Genomic DNA, 19,195 nt, shown 5'->3' with positions numbered 1-19,195 from the left:
AGTGGGCTGATACCTTTTTAACTTTACCCTGGCAGAGTTACTACCCTTGCTGATTTAAGCAAAATGTCTGTATTTATCTTTTTGTTGGGGGCGGGGCAGGGATGATGATGACGGCGGTGGTGGTGGTGATGGTGAAGATGATATAGCATTTATATAGTGCTTTAAACTTTGCCAAATGCTTTAAAATACATTATTTTATCCTGACAACTCTGAGAGGGACAGGCTATTATTATCCTTGTTTATAGATGAAGAAACTGAGGTAGATACCTACTTAGGTTCACATAGGTAGAGTGGTGGGTTTGGAATCACAGGACCTGGCTCTGCCACTTCCTGCTTCTGTGACCTTGGGCAAATGACCTAACCTTTCTGGGCCTCAGTTGACTTATCTGAAGGATGTAGGAACTGGACTAGAAGACCTCTGAGGTGTGTTTTAGCTCCAAATCTATGGTCCTGTATCTCAAGTGGTATTTTTTTTTGTGTGGGACAATGGGGGTTAAGTGACTTGCCCAGGGTCACACAGCTAGTAAGTGTCAAGCGTCTGAGGCCAGATTTGAACTCAGGTAGGTCCTCCTGAATCCAGGGCTGGTGCTCTATCCACTGCGCCACCTAGCTGCCCCCTCCCAAGTGGGATTCAAAACAAGGTCTTCTTGATGCCAGGGCCAGCACCCTATCCGTTATGCTGTGCTTTGGACTGTAGATTTAGGCCCCCTGAACAAGTCTTCTTGCCTCCTTCCTTTCTCCCAACTCCAGTTCAAACTATGACTTCTGGTGATTTCCGTGAGGACTGAGAAACTAGGCTTATGTCTTCAGGTCATAGGCTTTCCTCTGAAACCAAAGGGAACAAACAGGAAATCAAGAATTTCTTCAATGCGTCTTTTATTTCTGTGTAATTGTCACTGAACTTTGTAGGGCAGGTGCGGGTATGAGCCTCTCTCCTTCCCTGGGGTAAAGTTGATAAAAAGTTGAGCACGGAGGTCATCTTAGTACTGTGTGAAATTGGCTGTGATGTGTTCATTGTTATAGGGGATGTAGGAGCCAACCCCTGTGGGGGAAAAACCAAGAAAGAGTTGAGGTCAAAACTGTTTATGTAACTCGCTAATTCCCAATGATAGATAACATGCCTTTAATAAAGGGGGATGCAAAAGTCTAAGTGCGGTTCTCAGCTCTAAATGGCTTAAAACCACACTAAGATTTTTGGGACACCCAATATTTTCAAGGAGAACAAACACTACATTTTTTTTTTTTGGTGAGGCAATTGGGGTTAAGTGACTTGCCCAGGGTCACACAGCTAGTAAGTGTCAAGTGTCTGAGGTCAGACTTGAACTCAGGTCTTCCTGACTCCAAGGCCGGTGCTCTATCCCCTGCGCCACATAGCTGCCCCTGCGCCACCCACTTTTTGAAAACACCAGTGCTGTTTAGTTCAGTGATAAAGCCAGTGTGTTCTTCCACACACCTTGGGGCTACATTCTGCCACCTAGTGTCTTGGTTATAGGAGTATATCAAGGGATATTTCATAAGCCCAGGGAACAACTGACAACCATTAGTCTCCCCCCATCCCCCAAGCTGGTCCTTCTTTGTCTTCATTATCATACTCCCAACACAAAGCGCCTGGTTTTAACCTTTACCCACCTTGATCCAAAGGAGTTTTGCCACTAAGGAATTGCCAGTAGGTCCTGTGGTTTTCCACTTCATGGATGTTGTTGATGGAGGTGATATAAAGGCCCCAAGATGTCATTCTGGATTCAAATCTGTAAGGAGGATAAAACTTCAGGTGACCAAACATCTCAGGTTAAGTGATAGAAGTACAGAAATGGAAGACACAGATGTATTCTAGATAGTGTGGAGATACTTCATATATGAAGGATATCTGGGGAAGCTGTATGGTGAAGTGGATAGAGCACTGCTGGACTGGGAGCCAGGAAAACCCTTCTTCCTGAATTCCAATGTGGCCTCAGACACTTGCCAACTGTGTGACCCTAGGCAAGTCACTTAACCCTGTTTGCCTCAATTTCCTTATCTGTAAAATGAACTGGAGAAGGAAATGGCAAACCCTCCAGTATTTTTGCCAAGAAAACCCCAAATGGGGTCATGAAGAGTCTGGTGTGACTAACTGACAACAAAGTGGCTATGATAATAATTATTTTTTTATACTGCATTATAGTGCAAAAACCTTTTTACCTATGTTATATTGTTTGATTCTTATAACAATCCCACTTGGGAGGTAATGAAAGTAGGATGGTCTTCTTTTTATGGTTGAAGAAACTAAATCTCAGAAAGGTTAAGTGACTTGAAGTGGGGGTCAATCCCCATCCTAAATTCAGCATTTTTTTCATTACACTGTTATGCCTTGCTTTATGGGATGTCCCCAAGGTCTGACTGGTTTTCAGCTTTAGTAGCTTAAAACTGGGCCTGAGAGTTTTGGAACAACCTAAGTTTGACCCTATTATTCTATTCTACTTTACATTATATTGATGTATTATTATCTGAGGCAAAGTCATATAGTATATCTACTGTATCAGTGAAAATGATATGAAAGACGATGTCTTATGATCATCTGCTTTACTGCTGCTTCCTTTTTTGTCCTTTTTTTCCTGGAGGGCAATGAGGGTTAAGTGACTTTCCCAGGGTCACACAGCTAGTAACTGTCAAGTGTCTGAGGCTGGATTTGAACTCAGGTACCCCTGAATCCAAGGCCAGTGCTTTATCTACTGCACCATCCAAGCTGCCCCCTTCACTGCTGCTTCCTAAGGACCCATAATGTGTGACACATAGTAGGCATTTAATAAGTGCTTGTTGATTTACCCATGGGGCCTTTCCAGCTGACTTGTAGCTGAATGTGAACTATTTAAGATCACTTTAAGAACTGTTTTACTTTTATATGTATACCTCTACCTCTTGGCATCGTACTTTGTCCATTTGTTGTTGTTGAGTTGTGTCTGACTCTTTGTGACCCCATTTGGGGTTTTCTTGGCAAAAATACTGGAGTGGTTTGCTAGTTCCCTCTTCGCTCATTTTACAGATTTGGAAACGGAGGCAAACAGGGTGAAATGACTTGCCCAGGGTCACACAGCTAGGAAGTGTCTGAAGCTGGATTTCAACTCAGGAAGATGAGAGCCTTTCTTACTTTAGGCCCAATACTCTGTCCACTGCATCACATAGCTGCCCTACTTTGCCCATAGTAAATGCTTAATATATGCTATTTCAGTCAGTCAGTCAGTCACTCATTCATAGTTGTGTGACACTGGAGAAGGCAACTCGCTAGGAGTTCTTGACATCATAGCTGGGTTGTAGTTTCTCTCTGCTGACAAATATCACATCCAAGTATTATCTATTTATTGTTATTGTGATGATGATGGTGGGGGTGGGGGTGGTGCTGGAATAGTTTGGATAAGGCTTTTGACTTCTCTTCCCACCCAGATTCTGCGATGGTTTCTCTTTCCGAACGCCCTCTCCCTTTACCTAAGTCCTGTTATTTTTGAAAACTCTTCTCAAGTGCTTCCTAGTGTAAGAAGCCTGTCCACACCATTGCGGCCCACAGTGACCTTTCCTCTTCCAAAGGGCTCTGACTTTTCTTGTTGGCTCCTCTCATTTGGCACTTGCTCATTTGCTGCCTTGTGTGCGGTTATGTTTTACCTCTGCAGGTCTCATGCCCCCAGCTCAGCTGCAAGCTCCTGGTGTGCATGGACCCTATCTTCTTCTTCTTCTTATTGTTTTGGATTCCCAATAGGCCCCAAAACAGCCCTATAACCTAGTCCTATAATCCTAAAAGGTTAGAAAACTTACCCGTGGCTGGCAGGATGTCCTGGGCTTTCTGGGGAACCATTAAATCCCTTCTTACAACGAGTCATGAGACTTTACATTGTTTTTATCATCTAAAACACTGTTTCCTCGGATTTTTTGTATTATCTTTCTTGCAGGGAAGCTCAGTCTACTTCACAGAGACATTCTCACCTTATTTTTCTTTGAGGCTGAGAGAGGACCAATCATCAGTAACCCCATTTGACTAAAGGAGAATCTGAGACCTGGGCGCATGGAGGATCGTAGACCTCAAGCAGGAGGGGACCTCGGAGGCCCCCTAGTCCAACCTCTTCATTTTACGGATGAGGAAAATGAGGCCCAGGGAGACCAAGTGCTATGTAGAAGTCTCCCAGCAAAGGTAAATTTGTTCAGTGAGTGATAGAGGAGGGAAGGGCATGGTGCCCAAGGCCCCCAGAGGGTGTTGCAAGCTTAACTCACTTGAATTTGGGGTTTTTGCGCTGGGCTTCTTCTAGAACGGCAAGGAGGAATGATCCTTTTCTCACACTGACCACCTCCGTTTCGTTGAAGATCAGTTCCACTCCCCTCAGCTGGTTATTGATTGTGTAAGTCACTGTGATATCAGAATCTGAGGTCCAGAGGGAGCCAGGCTGTCTCTGTAGAGTTTGCCTCACCTCTTGATCTGCAGAGAGTGAAGAGTTAGGCTTTGTAAGATGGCAGAGCTTGCCCATATAGAGCTGATGCCTTTTCTAGCATTGGGAACTTATCCATAAAAACTTTAAGAGAGAGGGCAGGGCCTGGGTGGGCCCTCTGTGTTTTTTTTTTTTTTTTGGGGTGAGGCAATTGGGGTTAAGTGACTTGCCCAGGGTCACACAGCTAGTAAGTGTTAAGTGTCTGAGGCTGGATTTGAACTCAGGTCCCCCTTAATCCAGGGCCAGTGCTCTATCCACTACGCCATCTAGCTGCCCCTGTGTTGTTCTAATGAAGTGTGGCAGGTGAAGCTCTTATTTTGATTCCTGTCATCACAGAAAGTCTAGAAGAGGCTCCTTTGTCCTTCTCTGTGCTTTTGTTTTAAAAGAATGTTCAAATTGGGTTTGAGACCTTTTGTCCCTTTACTGTATTTTATAGACATAAGTAGAGCTTCCTTAGACAACTCTTGAGGGTGCACCTTTAAACAAACACTAAGGAAAAACCATCTCAACAGTGTGAGAAACTCAGCTTTCAAGTTTCAGAGTAACCCGAGGAGAAGGTGGGGGAATAGGCCTGGAGACACAGGCAGTCTTACAAAGACGCTGTGGCAGCTTAAAGCAGAAACAGATTTTGTTTTTGTTTTTTTGTTTGTTTTGTTTTCGGTGCAATAATGCTTAAGTGACTTGCCCAGGGTCACACAGCTAATAAGTGTCAAGTGTCTGAGGCTGGATTGAACTCAGGTCCTCCTGAATCCAGGGCTGGTGCTCTATCCACTGCGCCCCCTAGCTGCCCCTGCTGGAACAGATTTGGGAAATGGCACATGGGATAGGGAGGCAGGGCCCTGGAAATTCTTTGGGTTAAAGTGGACCCTGAACAATCTGTCCTGTGTCACTGCTTGGTTTCTAGCCCTTTTGTTCTGAGTATGCAGGCGGTGCTGATTCTCCAAGGAGGAGGATCAGTATGGATCACATTGATTTTTCAGCTGCAGGGGTGTGTTGCTAAGTGCGTGACTGTCGGGGCATCTCAATAAGAGAGGAGGGTGTAGATGGAAGTCACTGGCTGATAGGTCATCAAGAACAGACATATAGGTGATGTCATCAGACAGTGAGCTCCTTGAGAGTAGGGACTGGCTTTTGTTTTGTTTGTTTTTAATCTCTCTGTGTCCCCAGAGTTTAGCACAGTGCCTGGCATAGCATAGCTGTTTGGCTATCTGACTTGATGTCTGCCGGGCAGCGCCTAAATCTTGCTCTCAAGGACTTTGCATCTTTAAAGGCATGCTTACCAATAGAACAAGTGATACGGGGCACATCTAAGTAAGTTTTGCCCTTCAGGGAAGGAAGGATCTGAGCGATAGACATGGGGTTAGCAAATTGATTCTGCTCAATCTCCTTGAGTACTCTTTCTATGGTCTTCCCGCAGTTCCACTTCTCTACAGGTTGCACAGAGAGAGCCTGGGAAAGGAAGAAAAATGTTCTCGGGGTAATAGGGAACACTGACCAGTCACTTATAAGGGAGGGGACTGCTCGAGTCAATCACTCCGCTCCACTCCACTTAAAGTAACTTACAAGATGCTCTAACCATTGTACCATTCTCAGATGAGAAAATCTCTATTGAATCAATAAAGCACTTGTGTTATTCTAATACATGCCCTATTACCACCTGTGGATCTTTTGTAAAATAGCAAGCCAGATCATAACCCAGCCTTGGAGTGTTGACCCAGCAGTTCTAGTTAAGCCCCTGAGGAGGAAGTGCTCATGAAGTGAGGCAGGGAGAAGACCTCTATATCTCTGCTCCTCCGCCTTTTTGACCAAAACATGACCTTGTGAACCTTGTGGAATGGAAGGTTTGGACTTCATATTGGTGGCTGAGGATGAACTAAATACACCGAGAAAAGGCAGCTTCAGAACTTTATAGAAAGCTACACTATATACCTATGGGAAACTTCACAGGGACTCCAGAGAAAGAGGAGAGCACTTCCAGCAACCAAGAGCTTTGCTGCATGTAATCTTCAAGCTTGGGCCTACTTTCTCTTAGGGCAGCTAGGTGACACAGTGGATAGAGCACTGACTCTGAAGTTGGGAGGAGCTGAGTGCAAATCTTATCTTAGATACCTACCAGCTGGGTGACCTTGGGCAAATCACTTAACCCTAATCCAGTCATCCTGATATCTATTTTGCTACTAGACCGAGATGGCTCTGGAGGAGAGAGTGAGGTGGGTGACCTTGCACTGCCCTTCCTCACTTAAATCCAATTCACTGCAAGTCATGATGTCACCCTGACTTCATGGTTCTCTTTGAGAACAAAGGACAAACAAAAACTTTCTCCTAGACTCTTTTTGTCCCTGGGTAGAGTAGTTAACCCATTTTGGGAGCAGGGAATGTTTTTATCAATTGTTCTTACTTTACTACTTTGGTAAATACTTGCTTCTAAAAGCTAATTAAATTTGCCTGGCTTGTTGATATCAACAGGGGAAACACACCAGTGGGAGCTTATGAGCTATAGTACTAGACTCCTCTATCCTCCCCCCTCCCCATCCCCTCATGGGTTATGCCAAGAACCCTGGGGGGAGAAGAAACCAGTGGTTTGCTCAGCAGTGTCAGCTGGGGTTGGGCCAAGTGCTATATATGCATAGCATGCACTGTCAGGGGCAGATGTGCTTGTTGTTTAACTTAAAGATTTGTTGTTGTCCAGTCATTTCAGTTGCGTTTGACTCTTTGTGATCTCACTTGGAGTTTTCTTGGACAAATACTGGAGTGGTTTGCCGTTTCTTTCTCCAGCTCATGTTATAAGTGACTTGCCTAGGGTCACACAGCTAGCAAGTACCTGAGACCAAATTTGAACTCGACTCCAGGCCCAGTGCTCTATCTTCTGTGCCACCTAGCTACTCCAACTATCACAGACACAGCCTCTAGTGATGCTACCTTTTCTTGCACAGATTTTTTTTATATGCTCATATGTATATACATATACATACACATACATATACACACACACACACACATATATATACATACACACACACACACACACACACACACACATATATATATATATATATACACATACATATATATTGGCAGGACAGTGAGAGTTAAGTGACTTGCCCAGGGTCACACAGCTAGTAAGTATCAAGTGTCTGAGGCTGGATTTGAACTCAGGTCCTCCTGAATCTAGGGCCGGTGCTCTATCCACTGTGCCACCTAGATACCCCCTGTATATTTTTCTTGTGGAGATTTTCAATCCTGTAGAGATTTGTTTGTTGTTTGTCCTTTGTTCTCAAAGAGGACTATGACATCAGTGATGTCATGACTTGCGCTGAATTGGATTTAAGTGAGGAAGGGCTGTGCAGGGTCACCAACCTCACTCTCTCCTTCAGAGCCATCTGGGTCCAGTAGCAAGATATATATCAGGATGACTGAAGATGGCCCTGGATATTTAAGGCAATATTTAAGTCAATTGGAGTTAAGTGATTTTTCCCAGGGTCACACAGCTGGTAAGTGTCTAATGTGTGATATTTGAATTGAGGTCCTCCCAATTTCAGGGCCACTGCTCTATCCAGTGTGCCACCTGGCTGCCCACTGCAGAGATACTCCAACGTATCAAGGGCCTATGATTTTTTCAGTATGGGTAATTCTCAGACTTAGGAAAACTGTGACCCTCTATGACTTACTAGATAGTTGTTTAGAATTTATGGAATCAGTCTCTGCCCTCTCCCACTCCAAGAAAAAAAAAGTCACCCTGTTGCCTGCCTGACTATGGACATAACTAAGGATGGGCAGCTCAGAGACAGGATCACAAATATAGAGCTGGAAGGAACTCTAGAATTTATCTATTCCAGCCCCCTCATTTTACAGATGTAGAAACTGAGGCTTTTCAGGGTTATTTGCCACAATCACAGAAGTAGTAAGCATCACAGGTGGGATTTGAACCCATGTCCTCTGACTCTACAGCCAGTAGAGCCATTTCTCTGCACCATGCTGCCTCAGTCAAGATACTTGGATAACAGGAGGCAGCTTGGTGGTGCAGTGGATAAAGCACTGGCCCTGAATTCAGGAGGACCTGAGTTCAAATCCAGTCTCAGACACTTGACACTTACTAGCTGTGTGACCCTGGGCAAGTCACTTAACCCTTATTGTCCCACCAAAAAATATATATTGCCCCGCAAAAAAAAGAAAAGAAAAAATGATACTTGGATAATGTTGGTCTTATGGAAGAAAATCTAAGAGCAGCAAGCCCTTTGGTGCCCTTTTGCTTTGTGGGAGTGCCTGGAAAAGAGCTACTTGGGCACGGTGACTCCCCCAAGGGAATCTTAAATGCAGGAGGGGAGGTAGGAGGCCATCAAACTAACCTCACCCATTGTCCCCATCCCACTTAGCCTGTACTCTCGGCTCCCATCTCCATGGAAACAGCTACTGTGCTTCCCAAAAGAGAACTTTAAGACCTTGATTTTAAAAGGTCATATGAGACCAAACAAGGCTAGTAGCTTGTCCTTAGTGTCCTAATCCTGGTGTAATTGTCATGTGACTGACTAGCAGGGTCCACCTTCCCCTGTGCAGAGTTCTCAGACCAAGACCCAGGCTACAGGTGGGGCAGGCCAGCTCCCCTACACTTGGCTTTTTAAAAATTATTTATTTATTTAGTGAGGCAATTGGGGTTAAGTGACTTGCCCAGGATCACACAGCTAGTAAGTGTCAAGTGTCTGAGGCCAGATTTGAACTCAGGTACTCCTGACTCCAGGGCCCGTGCTCTATCCACTGTGCCACCTCGCTGCCCCACACTTGGCTTTTGAATCACTCTACTACACCATCTATAAATCCTTTTCTCTGCCTAGTCACCATGCTCTCTTCCCAAGGACCCCGCTGACTCACATCTCCTGGTCTACACCAGCTCACAAACTCTCAAGCACTCAGTGCAAATATTCCCACTGCCACTCAGACTCTTCAGTAAACTTCAAAGTCTAAAACACTGTTTCTCTCTCTGTCTCTGTCTCTCCACACTGTATTCATCCCCTTATCTATATCTGTTTCCAACAAATTGATGGCTAACAATACTTCTGAGGCTATGGCTTGATACCTTTCAATAGCACCTCCCCACAATAGCTAGCTAACAATAATATCAAATATTTATATTAATATTTATCTGCAAAGCATTTTTACATATTGTCTCATTTGATCCTCACAATAACCCTTTGAGACAGATGCGATAATCATCCCCATTGTATACATGGGAAAACCTAGGCTGGGAGAGATTGACTCATATGCCCAGGGTCATAGTGTTACTAAGTATCTGAGGCAGGACTCAGTCTCAAGCCCCCATGACTCAGATACACCAGAGAATAATAGGCATCTGAATGGCCCTGAAGGCTTAAGGGCACAGCTGCCCCTTCTTTGCCAGTGTCCTTGACCTCAAACACCTGCTTCAAAATCTGAGCAGGAATTAGTCCTGATCTTGGCAAGTGAGGCTTCTGTCAGAGAATCCAGGACATTCAGTACATCCCACTGACACCAGGTGCTTCCTTCTCATACAGGAACTATTTGTGTGATGCTGGGAAAATCATACGACCCCTCTGGGCCTCAGTTTCTCCATCTATAAAATAAGGAGGTTGGACTTGTTGATCCCTGAGGTCTCTTCCAGCTCTGAATATGCAGTCCCATGATCCCAAGCCTCAGACTGCAAACTTCTTGGGTAAATATCAAAATAGGGACAGTTATAGAATAAAAGGACCAGCTGTGTAACCAACCAGGTGCCATCGGTTATCAGTGTTTGAATTAGTGCTTGCCTTTTATCAGAAATTGCTGTGACTCATAGAAATGTATACTGCAGGTGATAAAGTCTAGACTGCAATTAACTAACAAATACAGGGAATAAAAGTAAACCTTTCCTGACTTGTCTAAAATGGAAAAAGGGGCCACTAATAGGTTAGCAACAAATCGAGTGAGCATCATAGCCATGCTTATTACACACTGGGCTCAGTGGCTTCTTCTATAAAACAAGGCAGTTGAATTAGAGGGTCTTTGAGTTCCCTTAAGGATATAGAGCCATAAGATGATAATCCAGTGATGCCCAGTGCATTCTGGGGGAGCCATTAAGTCACTTTGTGTATTTAATGATAATTGAATTTATGTTATCCTTATAATCTAAAACAATATTTCCTTAGATTTTTGTACCATTTTTCTTTCAAGGAATCTCAGTCTTTTTGCACAGAACCCTCATTCCTGTCCTGTGAGGTTGGGAAGGATCAACCATCATTATTCCCATTTGACCAATGGAGAAACAGAGTCAGACACAGTAATGATCAGAGGATCATAGCTGGACACCATCTTGTCCAACCCTCTCATTTTACAGAGGAGGAAACTGAGGCCCATGGAATGAAGTGAGTTGCCCAACGTCACACAGATATTGTCATGGGCCGGATTCCAACCTCAGAACTCGGATTGGAGAGTAGGTACTTTTGACGATGTCCCACACTGCCTCCCCACAGGTGAGATTTAATGAAGGGATTTAGTGGATAACACACTGCTAGACATTGTTGGAGCCATGATTAAAATTTTCCCAGTTGATCATCTCCAAGTGTTGGGATTTTCCCAGTGGTCATTTATTGGTTACCTGCATGGCTAAGCCCGTGCTGTACAGTCCCCCAATAAGGCCATTGTCTTCAATTCTCCTGCTGAGGTTCTCCACAATATTTGTTAATACGTGACCAAAGAACTCACTGTATTCATCATCCAGATCTTCAGGGATCATGTTGCTAACACAAGTCAGGGCCAAGGTGGCCAAAGCTCCAGTATCTGTTGAGCATATGAAATGTGGATTGCTGTTCAAATGAATGTCATCTCCATATCTCCCCCTGCCCCCAATGTCTATCCATTCTGTAAGTCACAGGTCAAATGCCTCAGCTTTATTAATTTTATTGATTCAATAAGTGTATACTAAGTGCCTATACTCTGTAGGTGCTATGGATACAAAGACAAAAATGAATCAGTGTCTGGCCTCAGGGGGCTTACATTCACCCGGTGGAATCTTCCAGGAAGCTCGTTCCATTCACCCCAGATGGATGTGATCTGTTTCTCCCACAAATCCTTCTTGCCTTTCTTGTCATTATTAGCATTTCATAAGTTATTTTTGTGTGTTGTGCCTTGACTAGATGGTAGACTTCTCAAAGGGAGAAGAGATCCTGTCTTAAGTATTTTCATATCCTCCATTGTACATGGTGTTATGGAAGGGAAGGAAGAATGAATCACTAAGTTCCTGCTATGGGCCTGGCACGGTGCTAAGTACTTTTAGTAAATGAACGAGTAAGCAGGTTCTGGCCTAAAAAGATAAGGAAATTGTGGCCCTAGCGAAATGTCATGCTAAGAATCCAGTCAATTCAACCAGCATTTATTAAGGATGATGGAGAATTTCTGGGGCAACCAGAAGGATCTTGAGTCCATGTCTTATGAAGCTTGGTTGAAGGAACTAGGAAGCTCAGATTAGAGAGATGATTGTTGTTGTCAGCTCTAGGGTCAAATAGAAACCTCCCTACTTAGCTTTTAAAGACCACCACAGCCTGTACCCAACTTCTCTCTCCAGTCTTATTACACATTATTCCCTTTTCTACCCCAGCCATTTAAAACATTCCTCTCCCAAAGCCTTCCATTTCTCATCTCTATGTCTTTGCCGTGGCCGCCGTTCATGCCTGGAATGCATTCCCTCCAAGAAATGCTTGTGAATCAATGACTTGATTTGCCGCTACTTGGGAACAATCCTCTCTGGTTACCCCAAATCCTTTGCTCTGGACTTGGTCATCTCTATACCATGCTTGCCCCCAGATGATGCTCTGCTCCTCCTCTGCTCCCATCTCTTGGCCGTTCCTTACCTTTGGGTCTCAGAGTTGCCATTTCGTGTATTCCCTCCTAGCCCGTTCCCAGCTCAGGAGGGTTTGGAGCAGTTTCTCACTCACCCACGTTGAAGGGCGAGACGTTGGCTAGCAACATCTTGGCAAACCCGACAGCCAGATCCAAGGTGCCCTCTTGGTTCTTCTGGCACAGTGCCAAGAGTCCCAGGCTGGGTCCATAGAAGACTGAATATGGGTCTTGTGGGCCTAAAAATCAGTGGGGACCAGTAAGGCCAGGTTGGATCACTGGAGTTATTTTTGGAAAGCAGGGCAAGAAAATGTTTTAGTAGCAAGCCCATCTATAAAGAGGAAGGAGACGTGTTAGTAGTGGGTCAATTCCTCAGATCGTGTAAAGGGGATGGAACCAAACAGATGCAGTATCATTGTCCAAGGGGAAGATGATTCTACATCCTCCGATGACTCAAGGCATCCCGATCTCTTTACATTTTGTTGATAAGGAAACTGAAGCCCAGAGTTAATTGCTTAGCCCATAGTCATAGATAGCAAGTGTCAGAAGCAGGATTTGCATTTCACATCTGGGGCTCTATATCCCTAGGTGACTGCTCCCACTCTCTATGGAAAAGAGCGATTTATAGGCATTCATTACTTGGTAGGATTTGTAAGCAAGTCTAGAAAGAAAAGGGGGAAATACATTCTCCTCATTCCTTGCCAGTTCCTCCCCATGCCCCTTTGGGTCCCCTCTTACTTGAAGATACCCAATTCTCCATTTTCCTTTTCAGAAGAGAGAGTCTATTTCCAGGATCTTGGCAGGATGAAGTGAGAGCCATGATGTTGAGGGCTAGCTGGCCAACGGTCAGATCTGTACAGAAGTCAAGGGAGTAGGAACAAGAGCTCACCCCCGGTTCATGGTTGTGAAAGCCTTTTGGTCAGAGCCCCTTCAGGGGAAGGTAAATTGCTCACTTTGACTTTATTCAGATAACTTTGATTTTTCTTAAGGTGACCCAGAGAGTAAGTTTGTGAAATGCCTTTCCTTATGGGAAAAATAAAAAAGTTAGCACTAGATTGGAATTACCATTCAGAAAATGCATTGAGGCAAATGACCACAAGGTAGTTCAGGGGCTTAATCACTGGCTGTTTGTTGTGGCATTGGGAGGTGATGTCAAGACTTGCAGTGAACTGGATTTAAGTGAGGCAGGGCTGTGCAAGTCACCAGCTTCACTCTCCTCTGGAGCCATCTAGGTCCAGTGGCAAGATATACACCAGGATGACTGGAGATGAGCCCAGGTGCCAATGTGTGTTACCTGTTGAGTCAATCGACATGATGGTTTTGGTAAGGAGCTTCTGGGCTTCTGCATTCTGGGTCCCCACCAGGTTCATGGCAATCAGGATGCTGGGATTGGGAAAGGAAGATGGAGTCACAGAACTCTCCATGACATCTTGCAGGTCATCCACCAAGGCTTGCTTTTCTGTGGGAATAGCTAGGAACCAGAAAGAAGTTGCTTAAACATCTAGTTATTCCTTTTTGTTGTTGTTGTTGTTTGTTTTTGTGGGGCAATGAAGGTTAAGTGACTTGCCCAGGGTCACACAGGGAGTGAGTGGGATTGAAGCTCACCTTCTCTGGCTCCAAATCCAGCATGCCTTCCTACGATGTTTACTTAGAAGATCTTAGAGAATCAGCAGAGTAAAGACCTGAGACAGTGAATAGCTTCAGTAAAGTAGGAGGATACAAAAATAAGCTCACAGAAAACAACCACCTGCCTATGTAGCAAACACCAGTCCAGACAGAAGAAAAGGAAAGGAAGTCTCTGCATTCTTACAGTATACATAAAATGTCTGGGAACCAATTTACCAAAGCACATTCCAAATGTACAGAGACACAGTTTTTAAAGAAATAGTGACTTAGAGGGGCAGCTAGGTGGCGCGGTGGATAGAGCACTGGCCCTGGAGTCAGGAGGACCTGAGTTCAAATCCGGCCTCAGACACTTGACACTTACTAGCTGTGTGACCCTGGGCAAGTCACTTAACCCCAATTGCCTAAAAAAAAAAAGAAAAAAAAAGAAATAGTGACTTAAATAACAGGAAGGATCTTCAGTGTTCATGGTCAGACCATACTGCCATTAACACAAAGAACAATGAGTAGGCTGACATCCCAAAGGCGGTCATCTTCTAGTAGTTTTTGAGGGGAAGTGAATATTGTTCAGCTATTAATTAGGGCCATGAGAAAATCTCTTCCTACCCTGTTACTTCAGCTCCAAACATGACCTTGTTGTGGTTGTTGTTGAGTTGTTTCAGTCTTGTCTGACTCTCTGTGACCCCATTTGGGTCTTGGCAGAGATACTGGAGTGGTTTGCCATTTCCTTCCCTTAGACTTTTGGAAATAATAGGCTCATAAAGGGTTATTCTTACTTTGAAATATATGATTCTTTTTTTTCTCTTGGGACAATGAGGGTTAAGTGACTTGCCCAGGGTCACACAGCTAGTAAGTGTCAAGTGTCTGAGGTTGGATTTGAACCCAGATTTTCCTGAATCCAGGGTTGATGCTCTATCTACTGCGTCACCTAGATACCCCCTATATGATTCTTTCTTTCTTTCTTTCTTTCTTTCTTTCTTTCTTTCTTTCTTTCTTTCTTTCTTTCTTTCTTTCTTTCTTTCTTTCTTTCTTTCTTTCTTTCTTTCTTTCTTTCTTCCTTCCTTCCTTCCTTCCTTCCTTCCTTCCTTCCTCTTTCTCTCTCTCTCTCTTTGGTGAGGCAATTGGGGTTAAGTGACTTGCCCACGGTCACACAGCTAGTTAAGTGATAAGTGTCTGAGGCCGGATTTGAACTCAAGTCCTCCTGAATCCAGGGCTGGTGCTCTATCCACTGAGACACCTAGCTGCCCCATATGATTATTTCTTTCTTTTTTTTTTTTTTTTAAAGTGAGGCAATTGGGGTTAAGTGACTTGCCCAGGGTCACACAGCTAGTACGTGTTAAGTGTCTGAGGCCGGATTTGAACTCAGGTACTCCTGATTCCAGGGCCGGTGCTCTATCCACTGCGCCACCTAGCTGCCCCTATTTCTTAAGATCATATTTCTAGAACTTGAAGGGACTTCTAATGCCCTTATTCTACAGTTAAGGAAGCTGAGCCCCATGGACCTTGTTACTCAAGGTCACAACCAGCAAGTGTCAGAGGCAAGACTGAACCTAGATCTTCTGAGCTCTGAACTAGTGCTCATTCCACTGGACAACAGTACCAAATCCTGCCTTTTACTTATTAGTTCTCTGTCAGAGTCCCCACAGAGACTCCCCATCCACTTCAGCACGTGTCTGGAAGACAGTGGCTTCATCTCCACAAATTTCATACCATGGATTATTTCATCTACTTCATGAAGGAGATAAAAATACATGACCTAGGGGCAGCTAGGTGGCGCAGTGGATAGAGCACCGGCCCTGGATTCAGGAGGACCTGAGTTCAAATTCAGCCTCAGACACTTGACACTTACCTGGGCAAGTCACTTAACCCTCATTGCCTGTGCAAAAAAACCAAAACAAACAAAAAACCAAAACATAACCCACATGACCTGATCCATCAGGAATGACCCAATCTGGCCCCCTCTCTCCCAACATCACTTTTTTTTTTTTTTTGGAGGGCAGTTGGGGTTAAGTCACTTGTCCAGGATCACACAGCTAGTGTCAAGTGTCTGAGGCCGGATTTGAACTCAGGTCCTCCTGAATCCAGGGATGGTGTTCTATCCACTGCGCCACCTAGCTGCCCCCCCAACATCACTTTCACTTATGCTATGGATCCCAGAGTGATTTCTTTTCTGCACCCATGCCCCCGCTAGGTATTCCAAATTCTCCGGCTACTAAAATCCTCCCCTCCCCCCTCCAGGAGCCTACATTCTATGGGGGTGGGGTTGGAAAGACGGGTAACACATATGCAGAACAAACACAAATGTCACACTTCTCAGCCACCTCTCAGTAGAGATTTCTCATCTCCCTGTCCCTCTCTCCCCTTTCAAATGAAAGGCAACCATGCTCACAGCACTCACTCCAGGGGAGGGTGTGGGCCCCATTCACTGCCCAGAGGAGGCCCCAGAGAGCGACTGTAAACAGGATCATCTTCATCTTCTGTTGGGCTCTTCTACAGGAGGGTAACCGACTCCTCTTCTGTTTCAGCAGAAGTGGCCCTTCCCTTCCCTCGCCCTTTCTACCTTCCACCTCGTCTGCCCGCTGGTATTCTTTTCTCACATCCTTATCAATGTTTACCTTCTGCACACCTTCCAAGGTGACTTTCTGGCAGCTGTCCTGGGAAGGAAGCATCTGGCTGGTAGACATGGCATCTGTAGGAGATTCTCCTGAGTGGTAAATAATAACGATAATAATAATAATTATTATTATTTCAATAACCACTGACATTTTTCTAGTGCTTTAAGGTTTGCAAAGTGCTTTACATCTGTTATCTCATTTGATACTTATAACAACCCTGGGAAATAAGTGTTATTATTATCCCTATTTTATAGATGAGGAAACTGAGACTGAGAGAGGTTAAATGACTTGCCCAGGGTGACATAATGTCTAAGGCAGAATTTGAACTCAAGTCTTCCTGACTCCAAGTCCAACATTCAGTCACCACAAAACCCAGTTGCCTAATAATAATATTAATCTCACATTAATAATAACAATAATAACCTAATAATAACCACCTCAGCAAAATCCTTACAAATACAACAAATAAACTATTCTAGAGATGGATTATTACCTCAGACGAAACCATTAGCCACCATCCCCAAGAGATATCGATTCATTCCAACTTAAGACTGAGATTTTGATAGTTGTTGCCACACGCAATATTCATAATCCCCAAGCTATGTAGAATGAATAGCGTTCAAAATGCAGAGTGAAGGAAGAAGTTGACAGCAGGGGGAAGCAGGCTGAAGTACATGCTATTCTTGCCTCCTCCTGCAGCCATTGAGCCTCCAGAGGGAGGGAATGTATCCCACCGTTTGTCTGTTTGCACAAGAACAGGTAGAACATCAAATAGCAGAAGGATCATAGCAGGATGGAGACCTGTCCCGGGACCGTGTCTCTGGCAGTGCCAGATGAGAAAGATGAGATAAGAACAACAACAATAATGGTTGACTAGCCAAAGAAATAAAAGCCACATGAGAACAGGTTGCAGGGAGTCAGAGGAAAGGTTTCGTGCTTAGGGTATAGAGGCTTCCTCTTTAAAGTCTTTCTCACTGACAAAATCACATCAATTTCTGATGTTGAACCAGGACTTTGAGAAGAATTTTTTTTCTAGGTCTTTAGCAGCTGTGACTAGCACCTGCAGGGGCGGTTGATGGGCAGTCATTCCACAGGGGTAGCCTCCTAGGATGATGGCTTAGGGCACTGGGCTAGAAGCACGGACACTGCCAAGGCTCGGGGGCTCTGGGCTATCTCCATCGGGCTCTGAGGGGAGATGGTGTTCAATGTGGTGGTGGTAGTCTAAACTACAGGACACATGCTATCTCCTGTCTTCCCCCCAGGGAGCCCCACTGCTTCAGTCAGGTTGGCCTGTGTGCCCTGTGAGTGGCAGCCAGCCTGGCAGGTGATGGGGACATCCAGAATTGCTGTCTATGGGAGGTATTACCCTGGATGATGGCTTTGAGGACTGGGCCGGAAGCAAGACCAGGGATCTGGGAAGTTTTGCCCGTCTCAGGACTCCTGTGCTTGTCTGATTGCTGGTGGCCATTGGTCAGCAGTGGTGATGGTGGTGATGAAGAGAAAAAGGGACCCCTTTTCCACAATGGTTTCTCCCCTCAGTGATGACTATGGGGGCTGGGCTAGAAGCAGGTCTCATGCTTTGTGGGGACAGTATTTCCAAGACTCTTGGCCTGTCTCCAGCAGGGTCTGAGGGAAGCCGGCACTCAAGGTGGTGGTGTTGGTTTGGCCTTCCTGGGGCATGCTGCCTCACTTTAAGTTTCATAACAATCCCATGGGGGGCACGTTAGGCATGATCGTCCCCATTTGGCATAAGGAATATGGATCTCAGAGAAGGCAAGTGGTCTTCCCAGAATCTCCAAGTCAAGTGACTCCAATGAATCAGGCATAGCATTTACTGTATCAGGAACCACTGTTGGTCTCCTGGACTCCAAGATGGTCATTCTCTAGGGACATGAACTTTTCTTCAGATAGATATGGGACTGATAGTATCAGAAATATTCCAGGGAAAAAGGCAGAGAATATGGGATTTTTCTGTTCTCTTCTCTCACATGATGTCCTAGGGGACCCAGTGACCTGAGCATGCTGACGTTTCTGCGTGTGTTCCTTAGCTGCCTCGAGAGAGGTTGGAGGGTAGCAGATACAAACTACGTACTTCACAATCTTCCTGTGAGGCAGTCTTGATGCTAGCTGACTGCGGTGCCTGCCAACAAATTCTAGGTGTTTTCAAGGTCTCTCAGCTGTGAGACAGAAACATTTAAATGACACCTGGGTAAACTACAAGAGGAATATGGCAGTGATAAGGAACAGGGACAAGTTGCAAAAGCAGACTTCCCAGAAAACTAATTTGCCAATTGATATATTTTTTTTTTGTGGGGCAATGGGGGTTAAGTGACTTGCCCAGGGTCACACAGCTAGTAAGTGTCAAGTGTCTGAGGATGGATTTGAACTCAGGAACTCCTGAATCCAGGGCCGGTGCTTTATCCACTGCACCACCTAGTTGTCCCCGCCATTTGATATCTTAAAAAAAAAAAACCTCAACTAAAAACCTTGTAATAGTTTTCATTCATTAGAATGTATACAAGTGATAATGAAATTCAAAAGGCATTTCAAAATAAGCAACTGAAATTCGTTTACTGAGAAGTCTGAGGTGAAAGCAGTCATTACAAGCTAGTAACAAAATAAATAAACATAATGTCTAGCCTAAGCTCAATTTCTACCTTATCCACT

The 19,195-nt window shown here is 44.6% G+C and overlaps 1 protein-coding gene across 4 annotated transcripts; it reads right to left on the bottom strand.

The window, feature by feature from the left end:
• Positions 1-859: 859 nt before the first annotated feature.
• CBLIF (cobalamin binding intrinsic factor) lies at positions 860-16,459 on the bottom strand. 4 transcript variants are annotated; one of them, XM_043972474.1, is made up of 9 exons: positions 16,303-16,459; positions 13,585-13,761; positions 13,029-13,142; positions 12,389-12,529; positions 11,053-11,234; positions 5,729-5,897; positions 4,237-4,438; positions 1,630-1,748; positions 860-1,042 (listed from the first exon to the last, which is right to left on the bottom strand). In XM_043972474.1, exons 1-9 carry the CDS (start codon positions 16,385-16,387, stop codon positions 981-983), a joined length of 1,251 nt encoding a protein of 416 aa, XP_043828409.1. In that variant the 5' UTR covers positions 16,388-16,459; the 3' UTR covers positions 860-980. The 4 variants fall into 4 exon arrangements, with proteins under 4 accessions (XP_043828409.1, XP_043828410.1, XP_043828413.1 ...); XM_043972475.1 differs by having other exon boundaries at positions 16,312-16,459; XM_043972478.1 differs by having other exon boundaries at positions 13,585-13,673; positions 16,312-16,405.
• Between the last annotated feature and the right edge of the window lie 2,736 nt (positions 16,460-19,195).

The sequence above is a fragment of the Dromiciops gliroides genome, chromosome 6, assembly GCF_019393635.1.
Source record: "Dromiciops gliroides isolate mDroGli1 chromosome 6, mDroGli1.pri, whole genome shotgun sequence".
NCBI lineage: Eukaryota > Metazoa > Chordata > Mammalia > Microbiotheria > Microbiotheriidae > Dromiciops > Dromiciops gliroides.
This window is presented reverse-complemented; position numbering and strand designations above follow the sequence as displayed.